This window comes from Phoca vitulina, unplaced genomic scaffold (genome assembly GCF_004348235.1).
Source record: "Phoca vitulina isolate PV1807 unplaced genomic scaffold, GSC_HSeal_1.0 scaffold3, whole genome shotgun sequence".
NCBI classification, from domain to species: Eukaryota; Metazoa; Chordata; class Mammalia; order Carnivora; family Phocidae; genus Phoca; species Phoca vitulina.
In genome coordinates, this window is record NW_022589706.1 from 78,525,544 (window position 1) to 78,548,946 (window position 23,403).

Here is a 23,403-nt window from a genome sequence, read left to right on the forward strand (position 1 = left end):
ATATATATATATATATATATATATATATATATATATATATATATAATGGAATATTATGCAGCCATCAAAAGGAATGAAATCTTGCCATTTGCAACGACGTGGATGGAACTGGAGGGTGTTATGCTGAGTGAAATAAATCAGAGAAAGATGTGTATCATATGACCTCACTGATATGAGGAATTCTTAATCTCAGGAAACAAACTGAGGGTTGCTGGAGTGGTGGGAGGTGGGAGGGATGGGGTGGCTGGGTGATAGACATTGGGGAGGGTATGTGCTATGGTGAGCACTGTGAATTGTGCAAGACTGTTGAATCACAGATCTGTACCTCTGAAACAAATAATACATTATATGTTAAAAAAAAAAAAGAAGAAGAAGATAGCAGGAGGGAAAGAATGAAGCAGGGGAAATCGGAGGGAGAGATGAACCATGAGAGATGATGGACTCTGAAAAACAAACTGAGGGTTCTAGAGGGGAGGGGGGTGGGAGGATGGGTTAGCCTGGTGATGGGTATTAAAGAGGGCACGTTCTGCATGGAGCACTGGGTGTTATACACAAACAATGAATCATGGAACACTACATCAAAAACTAATGATGTAGGGCACCTGGGTGGCTCAGTTGATTAAGCAACTGCCTTCGGCTCAGGTCATAATCCCGGAGTCCCGGGATCGAGTCCCGCATCGGGCTCCTTGCTCGGCAGGGAGTCTGCTTCTCCCTCTGACCCTACCCCCTCTTGTGCTCTCTCTCTCACTCTCTCTCTCTCTCAAATAAATAAATAAAATAAAATCTTTAAAAAAAACTAATGATGTAATGTATGGTGATTAACATAATATAACAATAAAAAATAAATAAATAAAAAAATAAAATAAAATAGCCATCGACCAGCAAGTGGGATGCCAATAGCTTTATGCAGCCACCTATTTGGCTTTACAATCTCAATTTCCATAATGCTTTGATTTAACAAAGTTGAACCTGCAACAAAGGAAGCAGTTGTCTAAGAAAGGGCGGTGTTTCTCAGGGCAGGGACAAACAGGATGAGAGCCCAGTGCCTGAACAGTGAGGTGACAACAAAACCGGTGGAACGGTTGAGGAAGGTCAAACATCCTCTCAAACATACCCCTTCGCCTCCACAACAAACAAGGAAGAAATTATGAAACCAGTAGGAGCCACAAGGTCTCTTTGTGAAAGGATCCAGGATGATGTGCCTGAATAGTATGTGTCTTAATAAAACTTCCTGAGCTTTTCTACCATCTGCTTTACATTTATGTACTGAGCTTTTTTCTTTACATCTATTTGTTTTTACAACACCTCTATTCTCGAGGGTACCACCCTGCTGCTTGCTGCGGCCCTTTGAGCTTTGTGTTACAGGAGGCAAACTCCAACCAGCAGATACCCTAGTATTCAGTGGGTTGACGTCTTTCTTAAAGACATTTTCTCAGTGTCTGAGTTAAACTCCTTGAGTCTCTTGCCACATTAAGGGGATCTCAAATGGGTCTTCTGTAGATGAGGTGCCAAAGTAAGGAAGTAGTAGAGGTAAGGGGGTTGAGATTCAGATCATACACGAGATCTCATATATTCAAAACCATTTAACCAAAGAGTTCCATGCATTTCTTCTTCTACTTCCCCTACTCCTTTTTCCTCACCAATTCTGACTAATCAGAAATTTTGGGGGTTTTTTTGCTGTTTTTGCATCCTTCCCAGACATATCTTTCTGGAAATGCTGGTGCAGGGAGGGGACGGGGCAGGGTTGAATGATAAAGGCAACTTCCTCCTCCAGCATTTTGTAGAGTTAAAACCTGCTTATGATAAATGCCAAAGAGTCAGGTAAGATTTGAAATTACACAGCGTGAAAAATGATACAGGGGCTGTCCTTGACTAAACTTTGATCAGACTCCTCTAAGCCCATGAGGCCTCAGTCTTGCGTCCATCCTTATAGGGCCTGCACTGTCCGGTTTTAGCAAGAATCCTGTTAAGTTACTTTAGAGAGAATCCTCCATCCTTGATATTTGATCACCCTGGTCTGCCTTCAGCAAGAATCCTATTAAGTTTAGGGGCACCTGGGTGGCTCAGTTGGTTAAGCGACTGCCTTCGGCTCAGGTCATGATCCTGGAGTCCCGGGATCGAGTCCCACATCGGGCTCCCTGCTCAGCGGGAAGTCTGCTTCTCCCTCTGACCCTCCCCCCCTCATGCTCTCTCTCTCATTCTCTCTCTCTCTCTCAAATAAATAAATAAAATCTTTAAAAAAAAAAAAAAGAATCCTATTAAGTTTGCTTAACCAAAATCCCACCCACCCACCCATGATGTTTCCCCATAGTAATTTTCCATTCATTGACCCCCACCCTGATCCTCAGCTATAAATCCCCACTTGTCCGTTGATGTCTTTGGAACTGAGCCCAGTTCTTGAATAAAATCTGTCTTTACCGCTTCAACTACTGTTGTACTATGCTACTAGTATCATAACCGTGTAATTGTACTACGCATTGCATAAATGCTTTCCTTCGTCCCACAAATACTTCTGGAATCATAAAATCTGGGTATAATATTGATGGGAGAAGGGGAAGGTGGGGAAGCTAAAGGATGACAACCAAGAAAAAAATCGCACAAAGGTAAGTAAGTCCTAAGACCCTCCATCAAGAAACCTAATAATTGTGGCAGAAATAAATCTCACACCCATATCTATAAAACCAAAGAAAAAGTGATAAATTCGTGAAACATAATGATAAAGAACTAGGGAAGTTCCTATAAGAGAGAAATGATATGCAGAGGAAATTGTCAAAAACAACTTTGAGGTTAGACCTCTGAGAAAGTAGACAGAGGATATTGCCACCAGTGTGACTGGGGGACCTCAGAAAAGAAACACATTTGGGAGGATGGTTGCCAGTTTGGTTGTAGACATTTTAAGTGATAATGCCTGTGGGACACCAGATAGAAATAATGAGGGAGTTTCTTCTGAGAAAGGTAGAGGCCAGAGATAAGGACGGGGCTGTCTTCTGTGAGGAGATAAGAGATGAGTCGGAGGGGAGGAGATCATCAGGAGACAGAGCACAGAAAGAAGAGAAAGCTTTGGGAACATATATATCGTTTGTGCAAAAGCAGTAAAAGAGAGCCAGAGAACAAGAAAGAGTAATATAAGCCCCAAACAGAAGAAATCATCTAGGTCAGTAAAATGTAGTGAATGCCTGTTGTTTTTGCCTGTCCGAGATCCCCATCATCAGCAACAGACCACCTTCCTGCCACGGGAGCCTCCTTCCATGTGATGTAGTTGGGGCTGACCAGGGAACCTCCCACACCTGCCCACTGTCTGGTAGAGCAACTGGAAAAAATCTTTTTTGACTAGGATTGCTATGAGTCTGGGATTTCCTGAGGCCACTTTTCTAGCATGAAAAAGGTGAACTAATGCATAGAGACAGACAGGTTTCCAATACCATCGCTCATCCCCCAGATACAGCTGTGCCTAAAGCTTGACTCCAGTGAACCGAGACAATGAACTGCCTTTGTGACTTAAGCTAATTAAGATTAAGTTTTTTCACTTACAAATGAAAGAGTCTTGATTGATATATAATCATTCAAAAGACATTTTCAAAGCTAGGAAATGAATGCTACATCCAGAACCTATGGGAAAACAAAAAGATAAGCTTTTCCACTCTTTAATAAAATCTTCTCCATTCCTCCTTTTCTCAACACATAGGCTATTTTCTCTAGTCAAATGGCACAGATTAAACAATACAGAACGTTACGACCACCTGATCCCACATCCACTGTGCCAAGGCCTTCACCACCACAGCAGAAGTAAAATATCATCCCATTCAAAAGTCACCCCAAAGATGGTTTCAGATTTTGTTTTTCCATGAATTGTGCTTCTGTGGAAGCTGAGCAATTCACAAACCCAGTAAGAACTAACACTGCTAGGTGTGGCTGTGTTCTCTCTTATGAGGGTAAATGTAGGAAGAGAGAGCACCTTGTAATGCACTTAGACTCAGGGACAATCAAAATTAGAATGAAACACCTAGTCCAGGCTGTTGTTTAGGATGTCAAATAACTGAGCCACACAAACCTTAAATTTCATTACCAAGCCCCAGGGGAGCCAGGGTAAAATTGGAACTAGAATCCAAATCTGAAAAAGCCCTGTCTAAACCCCTTTTCGTTTAGTGACTCCTCTACCCTGCCTTGCCCTGCACACCTGTTGTTTGACAGCAAGAACTACAGCTACCTTCTGGAACTTTCCATGTATGGAGCTGAGATGAAAGCCAAACAACTCACCCTTCCCCAGACCCCAAGTGAATGACTCATCTCCTGTTCTTTGAAGAGATGTGACAGGTAAGAGTTTGCATAAGAATCCACCCAAAATCTTCATCTGTGCTACTCTCGTCAAAGCCAGTCCCACTCCTCCCTCACTGTCATTCATGTATTCATTCATTCACCAAACACAGGACGATCCACATCTTCTCTGGGCCAGGTGTTCTGAGAGGTGTTGAGAATAATACATGGTTCCATCTTCAATAAGCTCACCATTCAGTAGACAGAACTTATATATACAAATACTATAGCTATAGTACAATGTAGGAAGGGGAATAGTAAAGATATGTCCGAGCTATTGTGAGGGAAGAGGTCTGGGAAGGCTTCCTGAAGAACGAGATACATGCGCTGAGTCCGAAGTGTTCGTTCAGTGCTTTTGCTGGCTGGAGAGATAAGACAGGAGCCACAAAAACTTACATTAGGCAGAAATCAGTAATGTAAGTAAGTATGTGATTAGTTGACAAATGAATTTTATAAACCATAGTTATTATAGGAGTACTGAGAAGCACAGAAAAGCTATAGTCGTCTAATCCCCACATCAATGACTAAAGTAGATTTAAGGAGAAATCTGGGATGAAGAAATCATGTCTTAGAAAAGTAAATTGTCCAGGATGAAACAACTTATAACTGTTAACGACAGAATTCAGACCAACGACTTTGAGCATTTTCTGACTTCTAAGCCCATCCTCTTGCAGCTATGCCCCTATGTTTTGCTGGTTGAACACGGATAAGAACACAAATAATAAAAGAGAGAACCATTTAGACCCTGGTGAGGAGTATATTTGTTGTCCCTAAAGTGACTTGAGTCATAGAGTTAAATTACTCTTAGATTATATTTAGCATTATACCCAAAGAGAGATCTCAAAAACAATCAAACATGAGCCAGGTTTTCTCACCGTGGTGAGAATTAAGAAGGAAATGCATGATGGTCGTGATTCTTTGCCTTTCAAATAGCCCTCCTACCCATCAGCCAAACAGGAATGCTGGGCAGGCACAAGGACCACACTCGAGCAGCACACAGCCCAGAATCTGGCACAACCCTCTCTGCCACCTATGCCCGGCTGCTGACACTACCCTGAAGTCCTCCTGTAACAAGTTCATCAAACCTAGAATACCTGGGTGTGTGCCATTTTGAATGCTTTGCTTCCCTGTTACTATTTTAAAGTCAGTGTTTTTGCAACTCAACCAGAGAAGGCAACTGGTTAATTCATCCACCCGAGCTACCATCACATAACCATACTGGACCATGAGACCAGTACAAGTGGCCATAGATTGTTAGGAACATATTAAGAGAAGGAAAAAGTGAAGATCCAAAATAATTATGTGATGGGAGAGAAACCTCTGGAATCCTTGAGATCATATTTACCTCAGTATTCACGAACACTAATACTAATAATATAATACTGTGTGCCTGGCACACAGTAGGGTTCAGTAAATACTTGTTGAATGACTGAATGAGTAAATGCATGAATGACCTCCTCACTCGTCTTCATGGTATTTTTAAAACCCAATTGCCAAAACATTTTAAGTTCATAGTAGTAACCTAAACAAAATTACGAAAAAGTAAACAAGTGCAGAAAGTGAAGAATACATAAGAATGTTTCAAATACGGCAACTAGCCAAAGTTCCCAAAAGAACAACTTAAATACTTAAATGTTAGAAGGGTAGTTGGAGTTTAACAATCGGGGGTGGGGGGCACTTCTGGCCCTGGAACAAGGGAGGAGTCCCATGCCTTTATCCTTTCCAGGGTGATTGTACAAGCTAACAAGCAGTGGCTCATAGAAGCACACTGGAAGAAGGGTGTTCAAAGTAAGAGTGACTGAAAACACACTTCCAGATTTGTTACTGAGGCAATAATGGAATGACCAAAGCTTAGTCACCAGGAACTGAGTACTTACCATTTCCGAACCTCCTTGATATTGCTCAATGCACATGTGCACTGAGTCACACTTACCAATGTTCTCTTGAACTTTTCCCCTCTTAATTTCCTCTCCAAAGTTTTCTCAATACTATTTTACCGAGCTAAGACAGACTTTTCTAAGGTTTGAGCAAAAAACATTCTAGACACGTGATCTCTAAGTTTAAGAAATGGCTAATCAAGTGATTCCCGACTCGGTTTTCCCAATTCGTTTTTCCATTTTTCCCCTCAAGTTTTCTTACACTTCTTACCGAAGGCACTAGAGTGCTGATGCATTCCCACCCAGAATGCACACACAGACACACACCTGCACACGCACATACACATACGTGCACACGTTCACATTCACTCTCCAAACTACTCCTTAAAAGAAGATAGAAAGGGCCTTTCCTAGATATGCTATTTAAAGAAGATACCTTGTTTTATGACACATTGTTCAGGAAAATAAGATTATTATGAAATAATATGCACAGAGTGACATCATTGCTATGAATAAGGTTAAATAAAATCTGGACATGTATGCTTCAAAATATCAACAGTGTTTATCTCGGGGTGATGAAATTATGTGTGACTTTTATTTTTTCCTTTCTGTTTCACAATATTTGCCAAAGTTTTAGACAATATATATGTATTCCTATCTCAATTAGAAAAATAAAGTTAAATCATGGGGAGTTTCTTAAGTCTCTTTTTCTAGGTTCCTCCAAACACAATTAAGACAAGTTGGAATTTTTTTTTTTAATTTTACTAAAGAAAAAGGAATTTTAAAGCCATGATACACTTTTTAAAAGAGGTTTACAAAGTTTCTGATTTTACCATAGCTATTGACACATTTCTCAGCTCTATCCCATCCACATTCAGTTTCTTAAGGCCCTCTCACCTCTAAAAGCTTGGCATTGTATCAGAGCGTAGACACTGAGTCTGGATTCTTGACTTTCTGACCCAGACCTGCCTCCAGATGGCAGAAGCTACCCTATTTTCCAACACCTGTGAGGATGACCTTCTTGTATTTGCTGCCAGGCTCAAAAAGTCTTTGGGCCTTACTGCTCACCAAAGGCCTCCCACTCAGTCCCTCCAGGATTAAGTTGTAGAAGGTATGACTGTTCTCCAGGCAAGACTGGGGCAAATGCCACCGGAGTGAGCTCATCCTTCAAAGTCATCTTACCTCTGCATACAAGGAATGACTTTATCCATCACAGCCCCAATTTTATGACAAGCCTTTAGCACAGTGGCTCTCAAAGTGTGATCCAGGGACCCCTAGGGGTTACCAAAACCCTTCCAGAGAATATATTAGGTCAAACTTATTTTTATAATAATACTAAGACAGCATTTTCCTTTTCCACTTTCATTCTTTTATGAATGAACAATGGGTGTTCCAGAGGCTATGTGACATACGTCACAACAGACTGAATGCAGAAGCATATATGAGAATACAGCTGTCTTCTACTAGGCCAGATAGTAAAGAGATTTGCAAAAATGTAAAACAATGTCATTCTTCTCACTAATTTTTTGTCATGGAGAATACTGTTATGTTTTCATCAAAAATGTTAACATAGTATGGGCTTATTAATGCTATTTTTAATCTATGAAATAAGTATTTAAAATTTTTGTCAACATTAATTTCTCTAATAGTAAACATCAGTAGATATAAACCACATACACTAAAGGTCTTTGGTGTTCTCAATAATTGTTAAGAGTACAAAGGGGCACAAACTTTAGTCTGGCACATAAGAATGACACACAGACCCCTATATACCACTTAACTGACAAGTTGGGAGCTTCTATTTGATCTTACCTAATATACTTTTCACCCTGTTTATCCTACATCCCCATAAGATGGTTTCTGCTGAAAACTGCCATTGTCACTCTTCTACTCAAAATGGCTCCCCACACAAAAACAAAAAACTTCTCTTCTGCCAAGAATCTAAAGTCCAAACACTGAAGAACTTCAATTATCTGTCTCCAATCTTCCTTACTCTCTTTACCATCATCCAAAAGCATATTTGAACTCTCTATTCTAATAAAAAGTTTTAATAAGTCTTGTATTTTACCTTCACTGTGACTTTGCGCACCCCATGCCCCCCCCCCCCACCTAGAATGCTGATGTATCTCCTCTCAAAGTATCCAACTCCGATGTGTGCTAACATTTGGGCCCCGCCTCCTCTGCTTAATACTGCTATGCTCACTAGACTACTACGCCCACAGTATTTTTGGCATTCACTGTGTGCTTCCTTGTATTATCATCCATTCGTGAAAATGGGTATCTCTTTAATAAGATCACATGAAGATCTAGAAAGGATGTGTGTGTTCTTTTTATATCTTCTTCAACCCCTACCAAGGCTTTGGACATGTAAGATGCTCAATGTATAACAATCATTAATTTGCCAGATTAAGGAAAGTAAGGGTGGATGAAAAAAATTAGAAACTAGCACACAGGGTGCCTGGGTGGCTCAGTCGGTTGAGCTTCTGCCTTCGGTTCAGGTCATGATCCCAGGGTCCTGGGATTGAGTCCCACGTCAGGCTCCCTACTCATTGGGGGGCTTGTTTCTCCCTCTGCCCCTCCCCCCACTCATTCTCTCAATATCTCTCTCTCTCTCAAATAAATAAAATCTTAAAAAAAAAAAAGAAAGAAAGAAACTAGCACACAGTACCTGAGTATAATTCTGAGAAATACAACTGGATAACCTGAGAGTCATTTACCTCTGAAGAGCCAAATTTTCCAAACATTTGTTTCTCTGCTCATGCCAGGAAACTTTCCCAGAACCAGCTCGATGTGGCCCTAATACTACAAATAAGCTATACTGACAGCAACATTTCCACTTGCCTTAGAAATTATAATTATAAGCTATGGAGAAAATCCAAGTCTAAATGAGAAAAAAAAATCTGACAAAATTCACAAATTAGAAGGAATAAAAACTATTATTTCCTTCTACTTCAATGATATACAGGTTGTATTTTAACATACTATTTCCTTTATACTATTTTAAAAATTTGTCTGCAACAAATAAAGGAATAGCTGGTTTACCTTGAATTAAGTGAGACATCTAGGCTGACTTAGAAAGTTACGTTAGTATAAAATTTAGTGTTGAAAGGTGGAAGTTTTCATTCATTCGACAAATATTTCCTGAATACCTACTAAATGCCAGATACTATGCTAGTTACAGAAATAGAGAAAGTGACTGAAATGCACCCAGCCCCTAAGCTCCCAAATCTTAGAGACTATTACAGGTTTGGATAGAAATATAAGTAACTACAGGATGGGCTGATAAGGGCTAGGGTGGGATCCCTTAATGAGAAGAAAGGATAATTAACCCACCCTAAAGTTATGGGACTGTCAGAGGTTACCAGGAGAAAACAGTATCTAAGCTGAGATGTAAAGGAAAAAGGAAAAACAAGGTTGGAGAAATACGGGGGTAGGAATACTACTGCAGGGCCTTAAATATCAGACAAGGTGCTTAGATTTTATTCTAAGAGTAATGAGAAGCCATTTGAGGATGGTGTAATGATCAGATCTGCATATGAAAGATTAAGTCTGGTGGCAACGCAGAGCACAGAGCGGGGCACAGAGAGGGTCAGAGGGGCACAGAGTGGGGCACAGAGAGGGGCACAGAGGGGGCACAGAACGGGGCACAGAGAAGAGCACGGGGCAAGACTGGGGGCGGCAGTAGCCACATGGCAGACATTTATTGAGCACTTAGTTCATGCCAGGCACATGACAAAATGGCAAGATACAATAACTCATTTAATCTCCACAACAATCCCATCAAGTAGGTAAAATTACCCCCATTAGACAAGAGAGAACTCTGGAGTTTAGAGAGATTGAGTCAGAAATATGTTTACGTTCCAGTGACAGGACAGACTGAGGTTGTGCAGAGAGAGTGTGTAAAATCACAGGGAAGAGGACTTGAGACAGAACCCTGAGGAACATCAGTAGGTAAAGAATGAGCAAAGGACACTGAAATTGAAAAGAAGCAGAGAGGTAAGAAAATCAAGGCACACACAGTTGCTGGCAAGGAAAGGGTGTTTCCAGTAGGATGTGCTCCACACCACCAACACTAATAGAGAGAGGTAAGGCCTGAGAAGCGTCCATTGTGTTTAGCAGTAAGAAGGTTCTGGGTAAGGTCCTGTGGGATAATTTCATGAAAGCATGGTCAGAGCCAGACCAAGCCAGACCACAATGTGCTGTGGAGGGACGGAAAGGTGCGGAAATGGAATGGAAATTCATATATTTCCACTGTCCAGTTATATACAGAAAGTGGGGCACAAAGACCATAGCATGTTCAGGGGATTCACAGCACAGGGGCCCCACTAACACAGCCTCTGCCCCAAACCATGAGAAGAAATGGGCATTCGAACTTGGAATGTCTGTTCTCCCAGACCGATTTGGACACTTGGTGACTTCTGCCAAATGACTTATTTGTGTCTCAGTTTCTGGGGAAACTGATATGTCTTCATTCTCTCACAGTACTGTTTTGAGTATCAAATGCCAGTAATCAGGAAATAACATTGTAAGGTTGAAAAATGCCTGCGAAGGAACTAACATCAGGTTTTAGAGCTAACTCTGACTCCTGCAGAGACAACTTCAGCAGGGGAAAAAAATAATACCTTTTTTCTCGTTTTACTGAAACAAGAGTAATATCAGCAGAGAATACCTTCCTACTTCAAATGATTATACAGGTCCAAGTGGCTACAAGAAGCTCCCATCAGTTCTACCCTGATATCCAGGCACATGGATGACAGTAGGGGACACTTGGATTTTTGGAAAATCAACCAGCCCCTCCTTGGGATGATATTCTTCAGCCTGAGGAACAAAAGGGGAAAGAGCACAGGTTCTGAAGTCCAGTCAACCTGGAATGGAATGCTCACTCTGCCACTTCGGAGCTATGACTCTGAGTGAGGTATTTAACCTAGCTAAGACTGGCCTTCCGGTGAGATTAGGAGGGATAATGGGATGGTGTATAAGGAAGCACTGGGCACAGTGCCTGAAACATAAGTACTCAATAAATATTGGCTTCATTCCTCTTAAGACAGAACCCACTTCCTCTCCTAAGGTGAAGGTCCTACTCAGAATATTTCCTTAAAAAAGGAAAAAAAAGGAGGAGGGCGCCTGGGTGGCTCAGTCGGTTAAGCACCCGACTCTCACCAGCTCAGGTCGTGATCTCAGGGTCGTGAGATGGAGCCCAACTTAAGATTCTCTCTCTCCCTCTCCCTCTGCCCCTCCCCCTCCTCTTCCCTCTCTCTAAAAAAAAAAAATAATAATTAATTAAAAAAATAATATTTCCTTAACTGGCATTCATCCCAAGATTAGGAATAGAGCCAATGTCTAGCTTTTCTTATCAAGGTGTGTAGGTGAAGTAAGCAAAGAATATCCCTAAATTCTGAGATCCCTAATCCAAAGAGAACCGTAGAGCATGATGACTTGATATACAAACTCAATCAGCTGGTATCATCAATAGCATGCATTCCTTAATAAAAGAGACTGTGTTTTCTTGCACACGTGCTCAATATGTATATAAAGCAGGATCAATCTGTGACCCAACTCAGAATTGGCCTACTGATTTTACCATTCCCATTCCCTTTCATCTGAAGCCTGGGCTACCTTTCATCTCTCACTTATTCCAGTGAGACCAAAGCAGCCCCTGTTCTCTTACCTGCTTTCAACTAATAAGGCCAGCTAGACGTGAAGGGCCCTGGATTCTGTCAGCTTATAAAACCCATACAGAGATCCTGAAGTAAATCTAAACTTCAAACCACAAGTGCATGAATTTCTAGAAATAGAACATCAACTCCCAACCATTCACATTTCAGGAGTGATGTAAATTTTGGACAAGGATAATAAAATACAGCCAACTCCTAAATGTAACCTCAGAAGTAATCTGGAGGAGAGGAAATGTCCATAATTTCAATGCATGCTGAAATACTCAATATTATCTCATTAGCCTATACACCTAAGGTTTACATTTTTAGGAATTTATCGGGAGTGTTTGATCAAAGGGAAGCCGAGGCAAAAGGTAAAAGACTCTAGAGGTGAGAGTTGTCATGGAAACTAACACTGAAACCAAAGTCAATGGACTGACGTGTTTCTCACTGAACTTTTCATTTCATTAATCCTTGCTGTCCTTTTATAGCAGTGTTTTCCTCTGTAAGTTGACTGACCCTGGGGTACTCAGGCCTCCAGTGAAAGAGAATTTTGTTAAGAACAGTATAGCTATATCAAGTAACACAGTATTATAATAACTATGCATTGAGCATATATTTGAGCCAGGCAATATGTGTTTTATTGTTATTTATTATTTGAAGTAATACAGGCAATGAAGAAAAATCTTATTTGAATTACTACATGTAATGCAGTAAATATATAAGTGCCTGAAATATAGTGGTTGCTCAGTAAATGTTATTATTGTTCTTATTTTTTAGTTCAAACAACCATCCTATGAGTAAGGTTCATTTTTTTCAGTTCACAGATTTAAAAACTAAGGATTAAGGAAGTTAAGTGGCTTGCCTGTGATTCCCCAGCTAATAAGTGACAGAATTAGAATTTCAGTCCAGGTCTGTTTGATTCCAGAGGCCAAATTGTTAACCATTATGTTGTATTCTCTACTATAGTTAGAGATCTAAGGAGCTCACCAAATAAATCGATGACAACTCTGGATTATTTTTGAGCTAGGTTCATGGAACTAAAGCCTTAGAGGCCTTATCAATGCACACCTGTTTTTGTTCTCTAGCCATTCAGTTAGTTATAAAACAGTCAAGGTATTAAATATTTGGACTTGGAAAGCATAATACTACTTTTCAGGTTAACACCTTTGATCTAGATTCACAAATTTTTGTTTTTGTTCTCCTTAAACTCCAGGCCAAGAAAAACAACAGAGGATCTTTGGAAGGAGACAGAAACCAACTGAAACAAGGCTCCATTCTGGAGATTTTCTATGCTCCCAAATCCCATCATCACAAAGGTAACTCAATGATAGTTTCATTTCTTTATAAAATAAATCTCAAGACCTGGTGAACCCATTTGGCTCCTGAAATGGACAACTGGGAATAGTTTGAGAATAAATTAATTAGTTTCAATTACAAGCAGGAACCTACTGCTATCTGGAGTTGGGGATGGGAAAACTCTCTGAAAACTACAGTTTCTTAGGTGGTCTAGAGTTCAGTAACATTCTTTTTTTTTTTTTTTTTTAAATAAATTGCATGGTAAATGATCCTAATATTAACTGTTTACACCTAGCAATATGGACAATCCCTTGAGGAAATGCCACTCTGAATACAAGTAACTTGCAGACTCTTATTACCAACCACATTAAGCTGCCTTCATAAAGGGGTTGCTTTTCTTTTCCCTGAGGAATATCAATCCCTCTCAACTTCAGGCCTCATTTTCCATTCCTATTTATAGTCCTATTTTTCTCCCCCAACCCCTACTACCACCAAAAGAAATGGATAACTTAGAGGATTCAAATGTACATTAAATTTAAAAGAAAAAAAAAACCTTAAACTACAGTCATAGTTGAAAAGCAATGGGTTTTTATGATGGGTAAATGAAGTCCCTGCCTCTCAGCATCTCCCAGGATGGGTCTCATGGGGAAACAGGAATATGGCATGACTCCTGGAAAGCATAAAACCTGCAAGGCTCCCACCCAGCTACTCTACTCTGAACATCCCTCGTGAGGAATAAGATCTAACCCCGTTAAGGAAGAACGTTTTTACCTCTGCCCTCTCCTGTTCACGTGTGTGAGAGCTCAAGCTCCCTCACAGCATAGACCTGCCCCTGGTCAGAGCTAGGAATTCCGCTCACCGCCTCTTCCCTCATTGCTTCCTTCATGCTATCACTAGTGTTCATATGTTGGTGAGTCACAGCCAGCCTAATGCTATCTCTCACCATATTTGCCCCAGGGATTACTTAACTACACAGTTTTGCCTTGCACGCCTTTCACAAGTCTCCATCTTATTTCTTATTTCGATTCGAAGCTCTCTGAGGAAAAGGACCCATTATCACCACTGTGGTTTCTATAGTCTTGGCACAGGTCCCTTCTTGTGACCAAGCAATGGATAAGCTGATTGTGATCAATGATGAGTAACTTCTATTCATAGTTCAAAATCTGAAGGAACAGTTGCCCAAGCTAGAGAGAGTATGGTTTTCAAGACTATAATTTAAAACATCCACTATGGCATTGTGTTTAGGATTGCCTGAGGTCCTACCACTTACTGTGTTACACTGGTTAAGTTAATTAACCTTTCTGTACCACATTTTTCTCATGTGTAAAATGAAGATAATAATGGTGCCATTATCATAGGATTGTTGTGAGGATGAAATGTGATAATACAAATAAATCAGTTAAAAGATATGGCACATAGTAAAAGACCAATAAATTCTGAGATACAATTATTTATGATATGTACAAATGGGTGCATGAGACTCTCCGGGTAGTTAGACATGGAAAGAATAAAGAGCATTTTCCCATACGGATCCCAGTCATACCTTGTGGGAAACAGAAAGCTGCAACAACCACTGGTGCATGTTCGCTCAGACTCCGAGATCTCTGAGAAAACTCGAGATTGCAGGGTTAGAAATAACCCGAAAGGATCAGAGTGAAATGCCCTTGGAACGTGTGTGGTCAGTTCTAAAGTACGCAGCAGAAGATGTCTTGTAGACAGGAAGCCAGCTGCAAACAGCACACTGGGCACTCCCCTCTGTTCCTTTATTCTGTTTTAAAGATTCTTACGTGCTTGGGCGCCTGGGTGGCTCAGTTGGTTAAGCGACTGCCTTCGGCTCAGGTCATGATCCCGGAGTCCTGGGATCGAGTCCCACATCGGGCTCCCGGCTCAGCGGGGAGCCTGCTTCTCCCTCTGACCCTATCCCCTCTCATGCTGTTTCTCTCTCTCTGTCAAATAAATAAATAAACAAAATCTTTAAAAAAAAAAAAGATTCTTACGTGCTTGACTAATCCTGTATACATGGAGGAATGTGCCTTACTATGCCCCTGCTATAAACCATTATAGATCTATATTGCTGTAGAAGGTATATAAGAGTATGGAAAATAAACCTCGGCACCTCGGGCCGCTCGCTCGGGGTCCCCTGTGCCTCGTTCTACTGTCGTCTCTTTTTCTCAGTTCCTTCGCTGCCCCAGGTCCCCGACTCTCTGAGGTCGACAATACCTGGCATGGAGGCAAACTAAGCTCTGACATCATAGTCAAATGAATTATGAGCGTCCTTCATTTTCCCAAAACCTCTTGGAAACAATGATCTAACTGTACACCATCAACTAAAATGAGAATGATATAATAGTTAAGAATAGATACATTGTCTTGAAGGAAAAGCAACCAGAGACCTAAATGCAGCCTCGCCCTCTGTCCTGCCCTTCTGTCTCTCCCTTCATCTCTCACCTGAACAAGCAGGCTGGAAGGCATTCCTAGAAGATTTACCCCCACCATTTCTCAGAACATAAAGGTCAAAAGAAAACCCCCCTCCAACCACGTCAGGGGTTCCCACAGCCTCCCTCATCTAACCCACCACTACCCCCACCCCAGGAAAAAGTACAATAGAGAACAACAAACTATGCACACAACACATATGTAATGAACACACACGCACACACACACACCCCTTCTGTTGGCTACACACTGCTAACCTGGCCATCCGGTGAAGTAAAAAGCCAAGAGTTACCTCACTGCCTCTCCCTCTGGCATCATTAGGCTGGAAGCAATGAAGGAAAAGATTTAACAAGAGTCAAATGACACTATAAGCAAAAGATAGAAGTAGAAGATATTTATTGGGGGAGGGGAGCTTTTTTGCCTGCTCTTCTACAAGAAGCAGAGCCTTTATGCTATCTCCTGACTGTCTCCAGGCTCAAGCAATCATTACATCGGCAAACCACTGCAGTCTCCTCCTTCGTTCCATCTAGACCCAGCCCAACACATTCCACACTCTCATGCAGATGAATTTTCTGAAAACACAAGGCGGATCCCTATTCCACTTTCATTTGCAATTCTTTAATTAGACATATCATGTTATTGTGCATTATTATAGTTATGTGTACATATGTCATACCTCCCTCAATAAACTGTAATGCCATGTGAGAACCCAAACTATATTACTCATATTAAACAATCTTCACTCATTCATTCAAAACATGCATAAAATATGTGTTATGTACCAGGCACTATACTAGCCCCTAGAGATGAGTCAGGTCATTCCCTTCAATGTGTTTAAAATCATATGTGTATATGTCGGTTGTGGGGGCTGGGTGGGGAGAGCCATATAAACAGAAAATTGTAATGCATGAAATTATTTACATTGTATAATATTATGATATAATTGCAATATATAATATACTACTATCGCATAGGCACCAATTAACATAAGATCACATAGAAGGGGCTCCTACTAGGGACGCCTGGTGGCTCAGTCGTTAAACATCTATCTGCCTTTGGCTCAGGTCATGATCCCAGGGTCCTGGGATGGAGCCCCGCATCGGGCTCCCTGCTCAGCGGGAAGCCAGCTTCCCCCTCTTCCACTCCCCCTGCTTGTGTTCCCTCTCTCACTGTGTCTCTCTCTGTCAAATAAATAATTAAATCTTTAAAAAAAGAAAAAAAGAAGGGGCTCCTACTAAACCCTTGGGCAGATCAAGAAAGGCTTCTCAGAAGAAATAACATCTAAACTGATAGCTGAAGCATCAGCAGATAGATACACAGGGAGAACCAGGAACTATGGGCAGTCCATTAAGACATAGTAGTGGCCAAGAAGAAGGCTTGAGAAATATACAGGAACCAGATCATAAAAGGGCTTAAGCCACATTAAAGAGTTTGAAGTTTATCTTGAAGGAGTTGAATTGTTTTAGTAAGAGGAGTGATATGATCAGATTTCTACTTTAAAAATGACCACTTTAATTAGAGTATAGTAGTCATTCAAAGTATTTGTTGAACACATGACTAGTTAAGTGTAAGTAGCGTAATAAAAAAATATTGCAGGAATTCAAAAGAAAGAGAAATCAGTGAATCGGTGCTGGCTGTGATACCCCAAAAAAGTTTTATGGAGGAGTTTAACTCGTCTTTCAAAAATGTACGATTTTGATAGGGTAATTCAAGGAAAAGCACTTCCTAGTTGGAAACAGGAAGGGTACAAGGAAGATAATGAGCTAGGAAGTGTCTGTGCAAAAGTTTCAGGTGAATTCACAGAAGAGCAAATAGTTTAGTTTAGTGAGTGCTAGGTCTGGAGAGATAGGTTGGCATCTCAGGGTCAGCCTTGAGGGATGGGGGGCCTTGAATGCCGGTCTCAGGATTTAAACTTCACCAGCAAAGAGACTGCCAGCTCCTGGCTGAGTTTTGAAAGGAGAGAGGCATACTCCAAGTGTTGTGTTAGGAAGATTGAATATGAATTGGAAGAGGTTTAAACACAAGGTCCAGGTAATAAGGTATAGGAATGTAAAAGGAAAAACAAAAGCAGGAGATGTGCTGCAAGATACATATCAAAAAAAAAAAAAAAAAAAGAGTTAGAAGTAAAAGCATAGGGTTGGGTGATGGGTGAAACAAAGGTCACCTCACATGCCAACCTCCTACATCTCCAGCACCCCTACTAATTTCCCTGGTAGGCTGATTTATCTGAATAGACGAATCTCCTGCAGCTTTGTGTTATCATTTGGATGATGAGAGTCTTCTCTTTTATGAAGCTGTTTAACCAGTGTCTACACCTAAGAACTAGGAGGTAAGGTTTTTTTGAAAAGAAAATGAAGAGAAAAGAATATTTGGAGAATGAAAGAAGACGATCGGAACAAACAAAAGGTAACACTGAGGCCATTCTTAAGTCCCCTAAATCAGTCACCCAGGGTATTCATTCAGTTGGGGCACCACTGTTTATTGTAGGAACCCCCTGAGATAGATCAGACTTACACCCAGTCCTGGGACCCCAGAGACTGAATTAGCTCAAAGAGTTCCCTCCTCTCATTGTTGGGGTCACCTCCTCTACCCACTCTTTGTAACCTCAGTAACCACAAGAAGCAGAAGGATAAACTCAATTGTTCTGTTGTCTCCTGTTTGAACTCGGGTCACTTTGGTCTCCCAAAGCGACAACTTAATTTAATAGTACTTAGGAATACTGAAAAAAAATATTAGAAACCCCCTTCCAAAATTGTCTAACAAACTTCCAGGGTACAGTAGTCTATTACTTAAGAAAAGCTGACCTAAGAAACATCACAGCCCTCATCCAAAGGAACAATGTCATTTACAAATAGATCTCTTAGAAGAGTCAATAAATCCCTGGCTCATCAAAATAAATTCTATTTTCTCAGCCTTTTTCAAAGTCAGAAAGTCAGGCTTCTCACAATAGGCCCATGTATTATTTATTCTACTTTACGGCAGGTGGGTAAACTGAAGTTGCATTCTTTAAGATAGAGATATTAAGGGGCGCCTGGGTGGCTCAGTTGGCTAAGCGTCTGACTCTTGGTTTCGGCTCAGATCCTGATCTCAGGATAGAGAGATCAAGCTCCTTGGCAGGCTCGGCACTCAGCAATGGCTCTGCTTGGGATTCTTTCTCTCCCTCTATCCCTCCCACTCATGTATGCTGCCCTCGCTCTCTCTCTCTCTCAAATAAATAAATAAATCTTTAAAAAAAAACAATAGAGATATTAATGGCTCTAAATTTTGTTCCAAATTGGATGGTGTCTTGCTATAACAGATATGAATGCCAGCTAATTAGTAGATTCTCTGCAATGGCATTTCATTTGTCACTGTTTAACTGATGACTATTGTTTTCTTTAGCACTTTTTAGTTGATGTTTGTTAGGCCTGATTACATGATAAAATTTCCTCAGCTTCCCTTTGTTTCCAAAGTAATTATAGGCTTCTTCCTCTCTCTTTTTGATGCCCACAGACGCCATAATGAAGGCAGTTAAATATGCAAAATGAGAATAAGAAACAAGGTGTCAACATACATATAATTTACTTTTGAGGCATCCGACTTACTCATAAACTAGGGATCATATTGCTAATAAAATTATCCGATTTTCCAAAAAAATTTGGACATATTTTCCAGTGTCTTCGCCAACAGATGGTTCAGGGGTCTTTTGCCACTTTGTAATTCATCTACACCTCTCCAGACATGACAAGATAAGGAGATAATGTAAGTGAAAACAATGTGTGGGCCACAGATATGCAGCTGCAAGCAAAATCCCCACACTTCTTTCCAAGCATATGACCTCCCCTACTCCTACCTAGAACACTTTAGTCAGCTATTTCCCCTAATTGAAAAGAGACTGCAACTAGACAGAAAGTACTTAGGAAGGTGTTTGCTTTATTTTCTAAAATAGCTATATACTATGGGGGCATTTCAGTTACCCAACATAGAAGTTCTCAGACTTTAAACCAAAGGTTTGGTTTAAAGTCTGGTACATAATTTACCAAAGAACATATATAAGCAGACCACAAAACACTTCCAGATCAAAGGCAGTTCACTTTCTGAAACCCCCACGGCATCAGAAAGCCCTACTTCTTCCCGAGTATTGTATGTTTTAATTGAGGTAAGCTATTTGTAATAAAAAAAAAAAAAAATGCCAACCTATCTGTAATTTTATTAGCAAGGATTTTACCTGATTAAAGTTTCCTTATCTGGCATCTAAGATTAGATACGTTGGGAAATGCTAAATTCCTGAGTGGAGAATACATAGTATGCAGTATTTCCCAAACATCTCAGAACACAAACATTTTTTCTAACACAAACTAACATTGCCCAGAAGTGGCAAACACTATGCAAAATACTGCATACTGCTGCTCATCATCAGTTGTCACTGGAACAAGAGCAGAAGGAAAAAAAAAAAAAATCAAAGCGTTGAGTTAACTGAATTTTTAGAAGTGGGGAGGAGTTCTGGGGAGGATGCTAAAAGCACACTTTGCCTACCTCACAGTTTTAAGAAATACTCAGTCACAGAACATTTATTATGGAGGTGACTAGGAATCTATAATAGCATCTTTTTTTTTTTTTTTTTTTGAAATTTACTAACAGGTATGATCTTAAAATTCTCCCAGGTAGCTCATGGCTGTCTTTAAATCCTAGGCATTACCAAATGTCTGGCTAATACTGTGTATACATACTGAGAAATATATTTTTATTTTGAATGAAAATTAGAATCAAACACTTGACCTGACAAATGACTAAAAACTAAGACTCTAAACCCAGTCTGGGCATCAGCTGGGTATGTGATCTTGGTCAAGGCCTCCTTGGTTTCCCGATCTCTGTACAATAGACCCTTCAGCTCTGTAAGCCTCATGAAACCCACCTAGGAAAGACACCTTCAGCAGTTCTTACCCCTCAAGCAACAGTTGATGAGGGTGGCATGTGAGCCACTATCTTTGCTGGGAAGATTTAAGTACACCGTTCCAATCTAAAAAGCATCTCATAAGGTGCTTCCAGCCCTCAAGTACTTCATAAACTGTTCTGTAAAATTTTATAACCACAGGTGTCTGCCCTCTCTGCTCATCAGGAGTAAAACTGCAACATCTGGCTCCCTCAGCAACACCAGCCCTTTATAAAACCCTGGTAAAAGAAAGCCCAGGGTGGTGCGAATCAAGGGCCACCGATCAGTTACCGCCTCACACTTGAAAAATGCCCCGATAGTCTTCCTCCCTCACTTTTCCCAAATAAATAGCGTTCTTATACAAATGAAAGTCCACGGACCCCGAGAGGCTGGAAGGGCCGCGAGGGCCCGGCCGTACCTGATTGAAGTGCAGCTGCCCGGGCTCGGCGACACCCTCCTCGGGGGCGGCTCCCAGCTGCTCCAGCAGGCGCGCGAGTTGCGCCGCCGACAGGCTCCGATTCGCGCCGAACACGCTCAGCACATCCTCGCTAAAGGCGAGCCCGGGCCCCTCCGCCGTGCCTCCGATGCCCGCGGCCGCCAGCAGTAGGAGCCCAGCCACCGCCCGGCCCGGGGCCATCCTGGCCGGGGCTGCCTCTCGAGGGCCTGAAACGGGCTGGAGCGCCCCGGGACGCTCTGCGCGCACCGGCGTCGGTGCCCAAGGGCGCGCGGATCAGGCGTCGTCGGCGCGGGTCCGAGTCAGCCGTGACTGGGGCGCCCGTGGTCCTCCGCCGCCTTCGGAAGAGCAGCAGCCCGCGACCTGCGGGGCATTGAAGTGGAGGTGCAGCGGGGGGGTGGGGAGCGATAAGCAGAGCGGGCCCCCGGGCCTCCTGGAGAGCCTAAGATAAAGAGGACAAAGGGGGACAGAGATAAAGGCCAGCGGGCCACCCGCCGACCAGCCCCGGGAGCACTGCCTTGCCCGAGCCCTCGAACGCCCGGCCGGGCAGGGGGCCAACTGCCCCGGAGCAGGGTTTGCAAATGTCCCAGGATTTGCATAGTGTGGTGACACACGCTCCTCCCGGATATAAAGCCCCAAACCAAACAATTTCTTTAGGAAGAACTAAAACCACTCTCACTATAGAACCCCACCTCTTCTTCCTGTCTTGCTGCTAAATTCCCTCAGAGCAAACTTAGACGCGGTGAGACAAGGCAGTCCCCAAGGAGCTGCAGGAAATAGCTCTTTCGGAGTCCTGGACTTTGCGTCTAAACGGGACCTCCCTCTCCCAGATCCCTTTGCTGGGCTTGGCAAACTAGCCTGCTAACCTCTCACCTCGCCTGTCTCTTTCTGCTTCTGCGTCTCTGTGTGTCCACGTGAGTCTCAGTCTCTCTCTTTCTCTGTCTCTCTCTGTCTCTCTCTGTCTCTCTCTCAACACTATCTGGCAAGTCCGCTCGGAAACTCCGAGCTCGGGCCCTACCCCCTTTACAGATAAGAGGCGGGCCCTGTCCCCGCCTCTCTGGCACGTGGTGACACGCACTCCCCCAGCCTGAACTCCCGCTCTCGTCCACGCCGGGGCGCAGAGCCGCCGGCGTTGCGCATTCCTCCCCCGACCCGGCTCTCCACCCTCACCCCGGGGGGTTACCTGAATGCCACATCTGTGTCGGTGTCCCCAGCCTCCTTTCTGGTCTCGGTGGTCTCTTTGTTACCTTGCTGAAACCAACTTCCTGGAATAGAGTCTGGAGCCCCATGCATTGTCTAAGAGATTAGCAGGAATTGGCTTTTTTGTAGTACTTCGTAAACTCCGAGGAAAAAAAGGAAACCAAATCTCCAGCGTGGTGGCGGACTCACTGAGCCTGCACTTCCCAAGTCGGCCCTTCCTGACGCCGCACAGGATATCCGCAGATCAGAATGAGTGTTTGTTTGTTCAAATGAGGGTTCAAGAAAAGCTGACTTAGGTGTGAGATCAACAAGCTTGTGCAAAGTGAATGCGGTGTTTGGGGACAAAGGTTGTGTCTAGTGGATATAATTGTCCAGAAATAAAGTAAATCTTGATTCACTGCTCCATGGCTAAGTACAATAAGAATTCAAAGTGGTGTTCTTGCCTTTCACTCGGAGAGTGCACAGCCTCCTAAAACAGCCGAATTTAAGAGACACTAAGTGCAGAAAAAGGCAAGGAGATGTGGAAGGGGGACTTAAATGTAAATGTGAAAAATAGAGACAGAGAGAGAAAATTCCAGAGGGATAAGGATCTAGGTGGACATAACTGAGGGCTATCATATGGAAAATGTTTAACTGTATTCTAACCAGTAACAGGGCAGAGTCACCAAGAAGAAGGTTTCTGCAGAATATAAAGCACAAGTGCTTTGGGAGGTAGTGATTTCTCCATGATTGAGAGTGTTTCAAACCCACAGGTAAGTGGTAGAAGGATTCCTGTCTTGGAGGGAGATCAGCAAAATGATCTTGATGGTGTGTCCCTTCCAATTATAAAATATGTATATTTGTTAGGAATAATTTATGAATTTATAATGGTACAAAGAGGGCAAGTATTTCACCCAAGGGCCAGAAGTAAGATCATGTCACAGTTAAGCTCTTAAATTATACAAATGATGGGACTCTTCGAGATTTTTATTGGATTCTTAAATGTAGTTTGTTGTTTATTTTTCCTTTTGACCTCAGTGACTCAAGGTGATTCTTTGAAATTCATGAATGCTTCACGTAGTTCATCCACATCCAGGAGTTGTTTATGCCCAGCTTTGACTGCAACATTGCTAAGATGTTGGATTTTCCACAAATATAAATGGGGTTTAAATAATACAAATTTGTATTGCAGATTTTTTTAAATAAAGTTTTTGTATTAGTCATTCGTGTCTAAATACATACATTTTGTCTGCCCATCAACCCCAAAAGACAATAAAC

General features: G+C 41.9%; 1 protein-coding gene across 1 annotated transcript in view; it reads right to left on the minus strand.

Annotated features, from left to right (window-relative positions):
* Positions 1-21,402, minus strand: part of SLC39A8 (solute carrier family 39 member 8) — a 70,994-nt gene extending 49,592 nt beyond the window's left edge. Inside the window, exon 1 of the mRNA XM_032400902.1 lies at positions 20,911-21,402. Coding sequence (XP_032256793.1) covers positions 20,911-21,129 — 219 coding nt within the window. The 5' untranslated portion in view covers positions 21,130-21,402. The remainder of the gene's footprint in view (positions 1-20,910) is intronic.
* Positions 21,403-23,403: the final 2,001 nt, after the last annotated feature.